Here is a 13,106-nt window from a genome sequence, read left to right as displayed (position 1 = left end):
GGGGGGGGGGGGGTGTTGCTTTTTCTTGCTGGCATTGTTGCAGTTTTGTTAAGTCACTTAATCTCCTGGTCTGTTTCTTGTTTGCAGAATGTGCTTAGAATTCTGTATCTGTCTGCTTGTGAAGTGCTTATCTGTGTGTAAAAAGTGTTGTGTTCCCCGAGCAGACAGCTGAGGTGCTTTGATGAGTGTTAACTCCCCTTGGCAGAACCCCACGACAGAGAAAATAGAGTTTATATACAACCTGGGCAAACTGAGCAGGAAAGACTGTAAAATGATGTGATGAGCTATTAAACGTCTTAATTCTGTTTGGAAATAAAGATTAATCTGTGTCTTTTCCTCTCCCAGGCCCGAGCTGGAATCATTAGCACTGTAGAGGTTCTAAAAGTCATGGAAGCTTTTGTGAATGAGCCCAATTATACTGTGTGGAGCGACCTCAGCTGTAACCTGGGGATTCTCTCGACTCTCTTGTCCCACACAGACTTCTATGAGGAAATCCAGGTGTTTGTGAGAGATGTCTTTTCACCCATAGGGGAGAGACTGGGCTGGGACCCCAAACCTGGAGAAGGTAGGAGACTTATGTGGTGAAACCCAGCGGCGGTTTTGAAAAGCTCGTGTTGTAAATAAACCCTCAAGATTTTGGGAAAGGGGAGAGAAGGGAGGAAGAGGAGCCTGAAGTAGGCATTCCGGGGCATTTTTATACTTGAAAAAAGACAAACAAAACAGCTTTTGTTATCAGGCACAAGCAAAAATGGTAAAACTTTTCTCTTTGCTTCAGCTTTGCATCTGTTGGAATGCATGAAACGTGTTAGACTACAAGGATGGAAAGCTGTGTACATGCACGTTTACTTGTGCTAGAGGAATCATCCTCTCCTGACCCTCTTGCCATAAAAAAAAAAATAATATCGGTGTGTTCTCCAGTGGGCACCAAGGAGAGTGAGGAGAGGCCTAGTCACTGTAGATATCCTCAGGCATGTGGAAGGGTTGTTACATAGCTCTGCCCGGATCACTCGAGGTGAGAGAGCACTTAATTGCTGAATTGTGTCTCCAAATAATTTTTTTCCTCCTACTCACTCATTAGGTCATCTAGATGCCCTTCTGAGAGGTCTGGTCTTGGGCAAACTAGGAAAAGCTGGGCATAAGGCAACATTAGAAGAAGCCCGACGTCGATTTAAGGACCATGTGGAAGGAAAACACGTGCTGTCGGCTGATCTGAGGAGTCCTGTAGGTTACTGTACATTTTAGTTCCCAAAAAACTGTCCCTGCTCAGCACAGTGTGCACTCAACTCTTGTATTTCCAAGGATAGGGAAACTAGAGGAGACCAGGGTCAAGGCATGAGATCAGCTGGTTTCAGGAGAGGTGGTGGGAGCTTGGGTCCAAGTCCAGTTATGAAGAAAATTATATTGGGGAGCACAGTACAAACATCCCAGTGTCTCTTGAATCAAGTGACCCTCATCTGCTGTGGCCAATGCTGAGTCGGAACTCAGCTGTGCTGCACTGACTGGTCTCTAGATCGTGTTGCTTTTTGGGTTTTTGAAGACTATTCCAGTGCAGTGCTGAACCTGAGCTGCCCTTTACTCACTGAATCCATCCGTGACCGGCCTTTGTCCTCCAGGTTTAACAGCACCATGGTGGTGGGAGAGCTCTGCAGGTGTCAGCTTGGCCCCGCAGAGCCCAGTCTAACCATGGTGGATATGGCCTGAGTCTACACGGAGTACTTGCTAGCTCGGTGTTGCGTGGTACAAAGATTTCTTGTTCTGGTGTTGGAATACTCAAAATTCTGCCGAAATTGAGGAAGGGGAGTTGATGCATCTTTAAAAACCGATCTTAAGAAGGGAATTGGTGCCGGGATCTTCCAGATCTGTTCACTTGTCTCAAATCTAACCCAAACATGTAGAAATTAATTGGTCGCATTTGTAAAAGTGTGGTTTTTGAAGGACCTTCCTTGTTTATGCTCTATCTTAGGTATATGTAACTATTTTGAAGCATGGAGATAGTACTACTTTAGACACTATGCTGAAGGTGAGTGCACGCTTTGTTAACGCTGTCAGCTTATGCAACAAACGGCTAAATATTCCATTTTGTAGGTTCCTCTAAGATGTAGTTTATCTGCAGGCAGGCTCAGTGCAGTGCTTTACAGCTGATGGGCTTCATTTTGGCGTTCCTCAGGCCGTGCGCAGTGTGAAATTGCCACCTAGTGGAACGTTACATCTCGCATTTTAGGATTATTTTTCACTGCTTGGAGGCACGGTCCTACTTGACCTCCTATAAACAGTGGTGAAGATCAGTTTATTACTAATGGTCCTTTCTGCTGGTGTACGTGTAATGAGGTCCGTAATGTGGATAGCTGCAGGATGATTCATGAACAAGCTCAGTTTGTCAAACGTTAGGCTTGCAGACTAATCTAGCAGCTCTAGTGTTTACAGCACTGGGTAACAAGTCGACGTTTAATTAATACTGTGTGCTAACGCAATTCACTTTGCTTTGAAGCTTCACAAGCAAGCAGACATGCAGGAGGAGAAGAACCGAATTGAACGAGTTCTTGGAGCCATCTCTCAACCAGAACTGATTCAAAAAGTTCTCACCTTTGCACTTTCAGTAAGTTCTGGGGAAAGCTGCTGCTTCCTTACCTCGTGAGGAGTGCGTTCAGAGCACGTGGTGACAGAGCACTGGCACACGTAATGCGCTAGAATAGGAGGAGTAGCCTTAAACTTTTAAGATACAACTCAAAGATGTAAGCTTTATGGCGAGGGGGGGAAAAAAAAAAAGCTATCGTGGACAGCTTTGGTGTAGAAATGCGTAAAGCCAACACGCTGTGTTTGTTGAAATGGTCTTGAATGCTTGTCTACATTTTCATCTTCAGGAAGAGGTACGTCCCCAGGACACGGTATCTGTTATCGGTGGAGTAGCTGGAGGCAGCAAGCAGGGAAGGAAAGCTGCTTGGAAATTTGTAAGGGACAATTGGGAGGAACTTTATAATCGTTACCAAGGTGGATTCTTAATATCCAGACTAATAAAGGTATGTGCAGCTGTGAGAGAATTCCTGTTCACACACGTGACTAAACTGTTATATCTGAAATGCTCTAAGTGCTTACCCTTGGTTAATTTTTTTTTTTTTTCCCCTCAGCTAACAGTGGATGGATTTGCAAATGATAAAATGGCCGCAGAAGTTAAGGTAAGAAATTTTAACTGAAGAAGTGATTAACTTGATCTGTGACAAACATTTGTGTGCCCCAGACTTTGAGCACCTGATGGAAGAGCCACGAGTGTCCGTGAGGGTTTTGTTGTTGAGCCGTGGCTCTGCCTGTGACTATTTTGACTGTTGCCTAGTCCCCAAATTGCACTGCGTTGAGTTATTTTTATTAAAATGTTTTAAATTAGCGTTTTCACTAAGTAATGTGCAACTTCTAGTGATTTCTATTTCATTAGTTTCAATCGTTTAAACTTTTAGAACATCCAGCACAGTTTGTGGCAGCGGTTTTGAGACTCCCTAAAAGATAAATTTAAAGATAATTGTCACAAAACCTGTAGTTGTTACAACATCCACAGGAAGCTGAGGAAGCTTAAGCCACCACTTTATTCCTCCCCAGACTTGACAGGGCGCATCTGGGGCTGACTGCCCGAGCACCCAGGGACTCCTGGGGGCATTAGTTGGCAGGAATTGGCTAAATTCCATACTACAGGTCCAGGTTTTATGTGGCCATTTGTGCTGTGTACCGAGAGCGAGGCTTTGGCACGAGGCAGATTAATGTGTTTGCAGAGAGTCTGTCTTAAAGTTGGTGGCTCGAGGTGATGTGATTTCATTCCTGGGCTCCCCTCTGACTTGGGAGTGTAGGCGCTGGTCTTGGTAGAGTTTTGAGAATGTGTCTACGTAGGTTTTGTTATTTACTCTTTGCCTGCGCTCTTACAGGGACTCCTTCTTGGAAGAAGCAGCTTAAAAATATGGCCCTTCATTATCACTTTCCTGTTAGGAAAATGCTCAGGAGGAATTCTTACTTCAAAGATAAGCTGAGCCATGAGCTCTATCCATCCTTTTTTTATCATCTAGTGATCTCTTCTTAGAAAAGATTTAGTAGCATAAGTGATTTTACAGAGAAATCTTCCGCTATTGTTATTTTTTCTTAAAGAACATTTTGCAAAGCATTTACCAGAACAATCATCCCTCGCTAAATCATAACCGTTTTCCCAGAGAACTTCCTGAGACTGTACCCAGCTTCTAGCTGGAGTCCTGAACGTGTCTGAGTCCCGAGGCTGCACGTTGGTGGGGAGTGATGTGCCAAACACTGGGAGCAGCCTGTGGCTACGCCGCCCTTACTCTCCCCTTCTACCAGTTGTAAAGTGCAAAGTCACTGGTGCAGCTTCTTCAGCCTCCGCTAGTAGCAGGGGATGGGTATTGTTGATTCTGCAGGAAGAAATGTGAGACTATTCAGCAAAACTCTTGAGTGCTGCTGGTGCTTGGAGGTCATTATGCAGCTTGGAAAGAGGCCTAGGTAGAATGTGAAGAAATCTGATACCTAGACAAATGCTTTTGCAAAATGGCCTTAAGCTTCCGTTAGTGTCTTCTTCCAAGTACCCAGAAATACACCCTGGATTTGCTGCTGTGTTGTTGCCTCCCAGTGAGGAGCTGGATTTTTTTTTTCCCCCCCTCCACACACCGTTTGCTGTCGCTGGCAGCAAGGACGGGGCAGGGCAGGCGGCAGCGTTGGGGCTGCTCCGTAGAAACGCTCCCGTGGCTTTAGCAGAGAAATGGAGGCGTTTTGCTGTTCCCACTCTGTGCTTCTTGCAAACTCAGCAAACACCCTGCAGATTTTTCAGAGCCTGTGATGTTGGCGGGAGCAGATAGCGTGAACTGTGCTCAGACGAGGAATGTAAACGCACAAAAGCGTTTTTTCTGTATAACTGAGGGAATTTGGCGACTTTTAAAAACATCATCTTGTCTGTGCCTGCTTCTACCCTTATGGATGGTTGTGTGCTTTTTATACAGGCCTTCTTTGAGAGTCACCCAGCTCCATCGGCAGAACGCACTGTCCAGCAGTGCTGTGAAAATATTCTGCTGAATGCAGCTTGGCTGAAGCGGGACGCCGAGAACATCCACCAATATTTTCTGCAGCGCAAGGCCCCACCAGCCATGGTGTGAATCTGTGCATGCCACTGCTGCAGTCCTGCTGCCGCCTCATGGGGAGAGGGAGGAGCTACCCAACAGCTGAATCATATGCCAAGAATTTGGAGTCTTTTTCTCAAACCAATGGGGATTGGACAATGAATGTAGTTAACTGGTTCCTGCTCACACTCCAGATTTAAATTCTATTAAAATTATCAGCAATTCAGCAAAAAAGAAAAAAAGAGAGAGAGAGAAAAAAAAAAATCTGTAAATATGATAGTAATAAAATAGAGCATAACAAAACTGTGAAACTTCCTCAAGCCTTGTCAGTGGTTAAAATATTTAACACCCCCCTCCTGACACTCTTATTGACAGATGTTCTGTTTTTTACACCCTGCCCCAGCCCAACCCCCGCCCTAAACAAAAAAAAAAAAGGAAACCAGTGGTTTCTAGGTCAGTGGAATTTTGTGGAGAGTCTGGGGCAAGAATGGGTTAATGCCTCTGAGCGTTGTGTGGAACAGGTCACTCGGGAAGGCAGGTAGCTGGTATAACATAGAGTCTGTGCATCATCCTAAGTGCAAGGTTCTGGGGAGATGTTCCTGCAAACCCCCCCCCCCAATCCAAGGATAGTAGGTTCCCTCCCTTTTGTGTTACCTCTCAGCAAAAAGAAAAATGTTCTGTTGCTCTTTGGTTTTTCTCCTTGGTTCCACTTGCTGATGTCCTTCTTAGAGATAATGGAATTGTAAGGAAACATCTTTCATAGCCACATTAAATAAGAGAAAGATTCATGCAATTTTTTTTTTTTCTTACTAAATTGCACCCTCAAAATGCATGCGAATGAGGAGATAACTACTGTGTGACTGGTTCTCCTGGCTGCTGTTAGGGCAGGTCTCTTCTATTCAAGACACCGTTACTTGTCTAAAAGATCCAGCTTGTTCAATCTCCTCATGGCCGTAGCAACACTAGCTTTTCGTTCCTTTCTGTGATGTTGATGGTAATTTGATTCAGAAGCCTTAAATTAGTGATGACTGGCGTGATGATGAAGTCTAAGCTGTGTGCCATCATTTACTTCACAAAGCAGCGTGGTCTACTAACCAGACACAACACCCTCTAATACAAAGGTTGGAGTTCCATATATTTTTTATTTTTTTTCTTTAACAGGAATTCGTATTTGGTGTGGCTTAACTGTATTTCAGAAGGTCATCAGACTAACTGTCAGACTGCTTCCCTGAAACATTTTTGTGCTATTGTTTAAAAAAAAAAAAAAAAAAATTTAAAACAGTTGGCGTTAATAAAAATGTCAATGTGAAATCCATGTCCTGATCTTGTGTTCTGTTTCAAGCCTGAAAGAGTGTTGCTGCTTTCAAAGGACCTAAACCTCTGCGGGAAGGAACAGGGAGACCCTTGTCCTCAGCCTCCTCCTCTCCTGCTGTCAGTGCTAGGTCTTAGGGCAGCTGAGGGAGCACGTAACGTCCTGATCGTGAGTAGATCTTGTGTAATGTGTGTAAAGATTGTTGTCGAGCGCTAAAGAACTCACCGGGACAGGATTTGGAAGCTAAAGGCGAAGGAAAATAATTGTGAATAAACAAATTTCTATCAAACACACACCTGGGAAGTGGAGGGATTCTGCAAATGGCCACCGCGATGCGCCAGGGCAGGGGATCCCCCCCCTCCCCAAGAAATGGGCACGTTCAGAGTCAGGGAAGGTGACAGTACTCTGAGAGAGGGACCGTGTGGGTTGGTGGCCCTGGGGCTAGTGTGGCTACATGGTCAGAAGAGACAGAAACAGGAATTCTGTTTGCCCTGAGTCATATCTGTTAACTTATGTTTTTTCCTGCTGTCAGCACTGCAGAGCCAATGTGATTTCAGAAGAGTAAGCTGGTTTCTCTTCTGCTTCTTGCACATTGACAAAATAACATGCAAAGTTGTGATTCCAGCATGACTGGTGATGTATGAAATGAGAAGTACTGTAGCTGCAAGTTGAGGTGATCTTGTTTTGACTTTAAACAATGCAAATGACATGCAAGCAGTTGAAGGAGAGTGACAGAAATAACAAGCTTGTGGTCAGTGAGCAAACTGAATAGTCTCAGCAGACTGACTAGTCCTAGTCTCTCCTGCCTGCAAAGAAAGTAGATTTTAATTCTTCGTGAAAGTAAGTTCGGGATTTGTCCACTTAATGTGAGATGTTTTGTTTTCCTTTTTTTTTTTTTTTTTTTTTTCCCCCCCCCCCATTGGAGACAAACTGATGCTCAGGAGAGGGTCAGGACAAGAACAGCGAGGGATACTCCAGCCATACAGAAGCTATTCACAAGGACTCCGTGTGTCCCTTCAAGTTAAAACACGTTTCAAGAAGCCTTGATAGATTCTTTCTTCCCTCTCGAGCAGTTTCACTGGTTTCTGTGTCAAATCTTAAAGACCTGAACTATGTAGATAACAGTGAGGTCCTTTATTCCTAATAAAAGCTTATAATGGAGCTAAAAGCAGCACAAGGTTTCCCAGCAGCAGCAGTAGGAGTTTGCCTCCATCTCTCTTCAATCCCTCTCAGGTGTAATGAGATAATCCTGCCTGGATGGATCCTGGTGATGCAGTGATGGCAAAAATCTGTGTTAATTCTTGCTCACAAAAACACCGGGGTGAAAATCTCCTTTAATGGTTGGAACAGAAGTGGGGTTTTAATTAAATTTCTTGCATGCACCCACTTGTTCACCGAGAGGGCTGTTGGTTCCCTGAATGGGCTCCCTGGGGAAGCGGTGAAGGCACAAAGCCCGACAGAACTCAAGGAGCATCTGGTTTAGTTTTTGACAGTCCTGTGAGAGCAGGGAGTTGGACTTGATGATCCTTACAGGTCCCTTCCGACTTGAGATATTTGATGATTTATTGCTCCTTTAACTTTTTTGGCACAGCGCTAGTACCTGGCTTTAATCTTGGCATTTACATGTAACCTTGTCCTTTTGCCTCTGCTTCCCTATCCCCCCTCCAACAAAACCACAAAAAGCTTTTTTCACTGAGCCATCCCCCTGCCTAGGTGGAGTTCTAAAATAAACAACGTGAGTTGCTGCTACCTTGCCCTTCCCTTGTTCTCTGCAGTTGCAGGTGCTTCTTCCAAAGCTCACTTTTGGTTTCTGTTGCAGACAGCTCGGCCAGGCCGGGCCCAAGCTACTGCCTTGCCATAAAGATGCCCCTTTAAAGCTGTAGGAGCTTGACTCATGCTAAGGTGGAACATCGGTCTGATAAATATGGATGGATACAGCCAGGCTGCAGGTCAGGCTTCTCCCTAGTGAGCTGTCTTAGTGCTGTGCCAGAGCCACTTGCTGGAATTTCAGGTCAAGAGGCTTGGGACAGGTTCTGCCCTTAGTGCTGGGGCTGCTCACGGGGGAGCAGAGGCAGAGAAAAAACTGTGAGAGTGATGGGAACCGCTGGGCCTCGAGCAGAGGACGGGCCGTTGGTGTGATGTTCTCTTAGCCTTGGGATTGAAGGGTTAATTCCTGTTTTAAAATCATTTCTGAAACAACTCTATGTTGGGGGCTTGGAGGAAGGGGGCAGGGTTGAACAGATCGGTTTTTACTTGTCCTTTCTTCACCTTGTCTCCCCGATCATCTTGCATTGGTCGTTATTAGACGCAGGAGCCTCAGCAGATCAGTTTGAGTCGTTCCCTTTTTTCCTACCCTGTCAGCTTTAGATCACCGAAGCTGAGTTTTAAGGAAATCTCAACGTGTTCGTTCGGGGCAGTAAAAATAATGAAAGTAGTTTGAAACCCAGTGTTGGTTGTGACTGGAAGCTGAATCAAAGCCAGTTTGATACCAAGCCAGTACTGAATGGTCAGGCACCTGCACTGTGTTTGGCCCCGTGACACCAAAACGCTGAACTTCAAATAAGCTGGAAATGGAGTTTTTTGAATCAGTTTTAGGAATGCTTACGGAGGGCGGAGGACTGGTGGCCTCCTGCCCCGCCGTTGTTGATGCAGATCCAGTCCTGCCCCTGACACAGCCAGGTTTGCTCAGGAAGCGTCCCCTCCGTTTAAAAAAAAAAAAAATTAAAAAAAAAAAATTGCAAGTATGAACTTGCCAAAGCAATTTGGAAAAGGCGAGTTTTGTAATAACAAAAATATACATTCCTATATATAGTCATCGCTTTGATATTTGCAAGACTCTTACATGTGGGACAGAATAATATTTAATCTGTCGGGGGAAAAGACACAAGCTTGCCAGGCAGATGTGGAATTAACTAGGAAAGAAAGTTTTGGAATCTGGTCTACTCTCCAAAAATACCCAGATTTCGGACCAAAATTTTATCTAGCCTAAGTGGAACTGCAGCACCTGAAAAGACACATTACTTGCTTCCCCAGATGCCAGACCTTTTTCCCAAACATACTCGTGTTAAGAATATGCTCTGTATTTTAAATTATAGTAAAATTAAATGGTGTAAAGAAAAAAAAAAGGAAAAAAAAAAGTCTGTGAACCCTTCAAAAAACAATTGAAAACCCAACAACCCCCTGAAGTTGACTTATCAAATCCTTTTCTAACGTGTACCTACTTGTTCCTGTGCAGGGTTGGGGACGCAGGGATGTCTCTGTGTCCAGCTGTTCTAGTGCTGCCTTTCAGAGCTGTTACACCCCTGTTCTGTTACAGGTACCTCAGCCCACCAAAATACCTTGTGAGCGTGAAAATGCTCTGGGCCGGGAGCTGGAGAAGTGAGTTTTGCCCACCAGGATCGGAACAAGGCTCACGGCAGCCGTAGGGTTGATACAGCAAAGCCCTCGTCTGCTGCCGAGTGGATTCTGGTTAGGGAAGGAGGATCACGTGTGGCTTGTCCTACGGTGACCACGTCAACAGGAGCATCCTTCCACCCCGGTGAAGGGAGGACCAAGCAGCAACAAACCATCAAAAAATCCAGCTGAGCAGCGGCTGCCTCAGCGAGCTCCATTTGGGCTCTTTCAGACTTCGATGACAGGAGAGCTCAATTTGCTGGGCTAAATTTGCGGTTTAAGGTTAAAATAATTCACGTTCGAGTGAAAATGTGTGGGGAAAATACACACCCGTGACAAAACTCAGAGCTGAAGAGGACAGCGTGCTGTGCTCCGCTGGGATCTTTTTCACTGGGTTGATGTTGTGGACTCATTAACTTTTCTTTTACAGGGACCCAAACCAGGAAAGAAAAGTGAGGTTATTTTAAGGCTGAACATAACCAAAGTGCTTGGAAAATCGTTCCCTCTAAGCAAGGAAGACCAGGTGAGTGTCTCTGCTCAGCCTTGTGTAACTGAATCATCTGTGCTGGCTGGATTTCATCCAGGGTTGGTTTATTTTTTTCCAAACTGGATTTCATCACCTGGCTGTTGGAAGAACGCATCTTCTCTGCGCAGCACGTAAGTCACCTCTGGGCTGCTCCAGCCAGGCGAGATGGAGCACGCGGAAAATCCACCGTGGTGCTGCAACTCGGGGTTAGAAAAACGTTGAGTGTGAAGCAGCCTTTGACGTTTTGCTTCTGACAGAGGGAGGGCTGCACCTGGTGCGTGTGTTCGTCCTTTCGGTGCACGTGCTCGTTCGTGTTAAATAATCTTATTCTGGATCCTTGTGTTAACTTCTCAAGCCTGGCTTCATCTAAACTCTGCTTCGTTGACGGTGGTTTCTCAGAGGTTTCCACTGAACTCTGGCCCTTGGATAGATAAAAAAAAAATCACAGAGTTCCTCTCCTGTGGAATTTTTGTCAGGTTTTCTGAGAAACCTGAAGGTGCTGAGCAGCCTTGATAGACTCAAGAAGGGGAACGTGGTCACCTAGTTCTTGTTCTAACCTCACTTGCTGAAATAACCCCAAGTACCCTGTCTCCGGAGTCAGCAACTTTTCAGCATTTCTCTCCTGGTTTCTGTGCTGGGTTTATGAAAGCAGGAGATGATACAAGCCTCTGTAATGTGAGTGCTGAGTATGCCATTTATGGCAACGAGGAGAAAAACAGTGCATCTAGTTCTAGTTTACAGCTCCAGCATGAGCACTGCTGGGGGGAGCCGACTCCAGTCTCGCTTATCCTCATTTTACACCGGGTTTGCAGGCTACTAAGGCCAGATTTGTACAGAATTCTTGAATCCTCCTGTCTCCCCCTGGTCAGTCCCCTCGGGAAACAACACAGAAGGGGTGTGAGGGTCAGTGACACGGTGCATGTCTGGGCCATGTCCTAGAGCTTCGGGCTGGGCAGGGACTGGAGGAGCGTGTTGGAGCAGGATGATGTTCAGCAGCAAACTGTGCTGCGTGTCAGGCTCCTCCAGTCCTGTCTTATTCCTCCTCCCCGCTGGAGATTCGCCACCAGAGAGTGAATTTCGCCCCATTTCAACCCAAATGCTGCTCGGTGAGTTGACTTTGATCCGCTAGCGAGGACAAGAGGGCTGTATGCAAAGTGAACTCCATTCCTCCAGGCTGAATAACGTGTCTGTTCTGTTCCTGAGTCAAGCTGTAAACAGTAATTGGTCCTAAACGAGTTGGTGATGTGACTGTTCACAATGCGCCCAGCCAGGCTCCTCGGCTGGTGCAGGTTTACCAGCATCCCCCATGTCCTGTGGGCGCTGCGGGCCGTGCTCTCGCATCCCGTGCTGGCTGATCTCGGAGAGCTCAAAGCTCTGCAGTCACAGGGAAACACCATCCATCCCCGTCTGCCTTCCCGAGCCTTAGTCTCAGCTTTTTTTCCAGCAGTTTTCCAGCTGGAGTGGCTCAGACAGATGCAGGCGAGACACTGTAAGAACGTGCAATAAGATGATGGCAGCAGGACAAACAGAATACAAATCCCCGTGTCTGGATGGTTTTTAGCCCTGCTTGTAACTGCATTAGACCTGCCAGCGTGACACTTGGTACTCCTCGGCCAGAGATCTCAAAGCACTTTACAAAAGAAGCTGAATCGGGTTTTGTCCCCATTTTAAAATCTGAGACTAAAGGCAGCAGTAGACAAAAGAAGTTTTTGGAGGTTGTCCTGCAGGCCGCTGGCAAAGGCAGGGACAGGATCCAGGTCTCCTGTACCCGCCTGCCCCTGTAAACTGAATTTTTTTAGGGGAGTGATGAATCTTCTTTGTGTTGCACAGCTGTGGGTGAGTCCACATCCTCCGCACTGGGTAAGGCCAGTCCTCAGGGGCCGGAGCTTGCTTCGCTCTGCAGTGTGGGGCTTTCCTCGAGCAACAGCTTGTGTGAAGGGGGAAAACCAGTGTTGGTGTGGGACAGGAGGGCCTGGAGCTATCAAAGAGGAGTCAGGCTGCTTATCCCCATCTTCCACTTCCAGCTGGAGAGTGGAGGGAAGCCTGCCTTGGCTGTCACCCCTGTGAGGAAGCGGTGGTGCGGACACAGCCCTCGGGAAGCTGCTTCCCCACCACATCCTGGGCTGGAGAGAGTCACAGACCCCCCCCAAAGCCTGGAAGGTGCTGCTGTCCCCCCCACATGATGTACCTGCCTGCAGCTGGTTCATCCGTGCAGCTGTTTGAACTGAAGGTGTGTCTCCAGCTGCAGGAATGTGACTGTCATGACAGTCGGTCATGCTGATGCTGTCAGCTGTTCCCAAGTGGTTGTAACTCAAGTTTCCCCCTAAAAATACAGAATCCCAGACTCATCTGGGTTGGAAAAGCCCCTGAAGCTCCTCCAGCCCAACCATGACCCTCACTCTGACCCTTCCCAACTCCCCCAGACCCCTCAGCGCTGGCTCAGCCCGACTCTTCAACCCCCCCCAGGGATCCCGGGGACTCCCCCCTGCCCTGGGCAGCCCATTCCAACGCCCAACAGCCCCTTCTGCACAGAAATCCTTCCTCAGAGCCAGCCTGACCCTGCCCTGGGCAGCTTGAGGCCATTCCCTCGGGGCCTGGCGCTGGGGCCTTGGCTCCAGAGACTCATCCCCCCTCTCTGCCCCCTCCTGGCAGGGAGTTGCCGAGGGCCAGGAGGTCTCCCCTCAGCCTCCTCTTCTCCAGACTGAACCCCCCCAGTTCCCCCAGCCGCTCCCCAGCAGACCTGTGCTCCAGACCCTGCCCCAGCTCCGTTGCCCTT

General features: G+C 47.0%; 1 protein-coding gene across 1 annotated transcript in view; it reads left to right on the top strand.

The window, feature by feature from the left end:
- Nucleotides 1-5,516, top strand: part of NPEPPS (aminopeptidase puromycin sensitive) — a 29,213-nt gene extending 23,697 nt beyond the window's left edge. The window contains exons 16-22 of the mRNA XM_026867381.1: nucleotides 346-565; nucleotides 1,079-1,221; nucleotides 1,964-2,020; nucleotides 2,489-2,596; nucleotides 2,862-3,017; nucleotides 3,126-3,173; nucleotides 4,983-5,516. Of these exons, the coding sequence (XP_026723182.1) occupies nucleotides 346-565; nucleotides 1,079-1,221; nucleotides 1,964-2,020; nucleotides 2,489-2,596; nucleotides 2,862-3,017; nucleotides 3,126-3,173; nucleotides 4,983-5,135 (885 nt within the window). The 3' untranslated portion in view covers nucleotides 5,136-5,516. The remainder of the gene's footprint in view (nucleotides 1-345; nucleotides 566-1,078; nucleotides 1,222-1,963; nucleotides 2,021-2,488; nucleotides 2,597-2,861; nucleotides 3,018-3,125; nucleotides 3,174-4,982) is intronic.
- The last annotated feature ends 7,590 nt before the right edge of the window (nucleotides 5,517-13,106 follow it).

This window comes from Athene cunicularia, unplaced genomic scaffold (assembly GCF_003259725.1).
Source record: "Athene cunicularia isolate RWA unplaced genomic scaffold, athCun1 SCF_32, whole genome shotgun sequence".
NCBI lineage: Eukaryota > Metazoa > Chordata > Aves > Strigiformes > Strigidae > Athene > Athene cunicularia.
The sequence above is the reverse complement of the archived record's forward strand: the minus strand, read 5'-3'. Positions and strand labels throughout refer to the sequence as shown.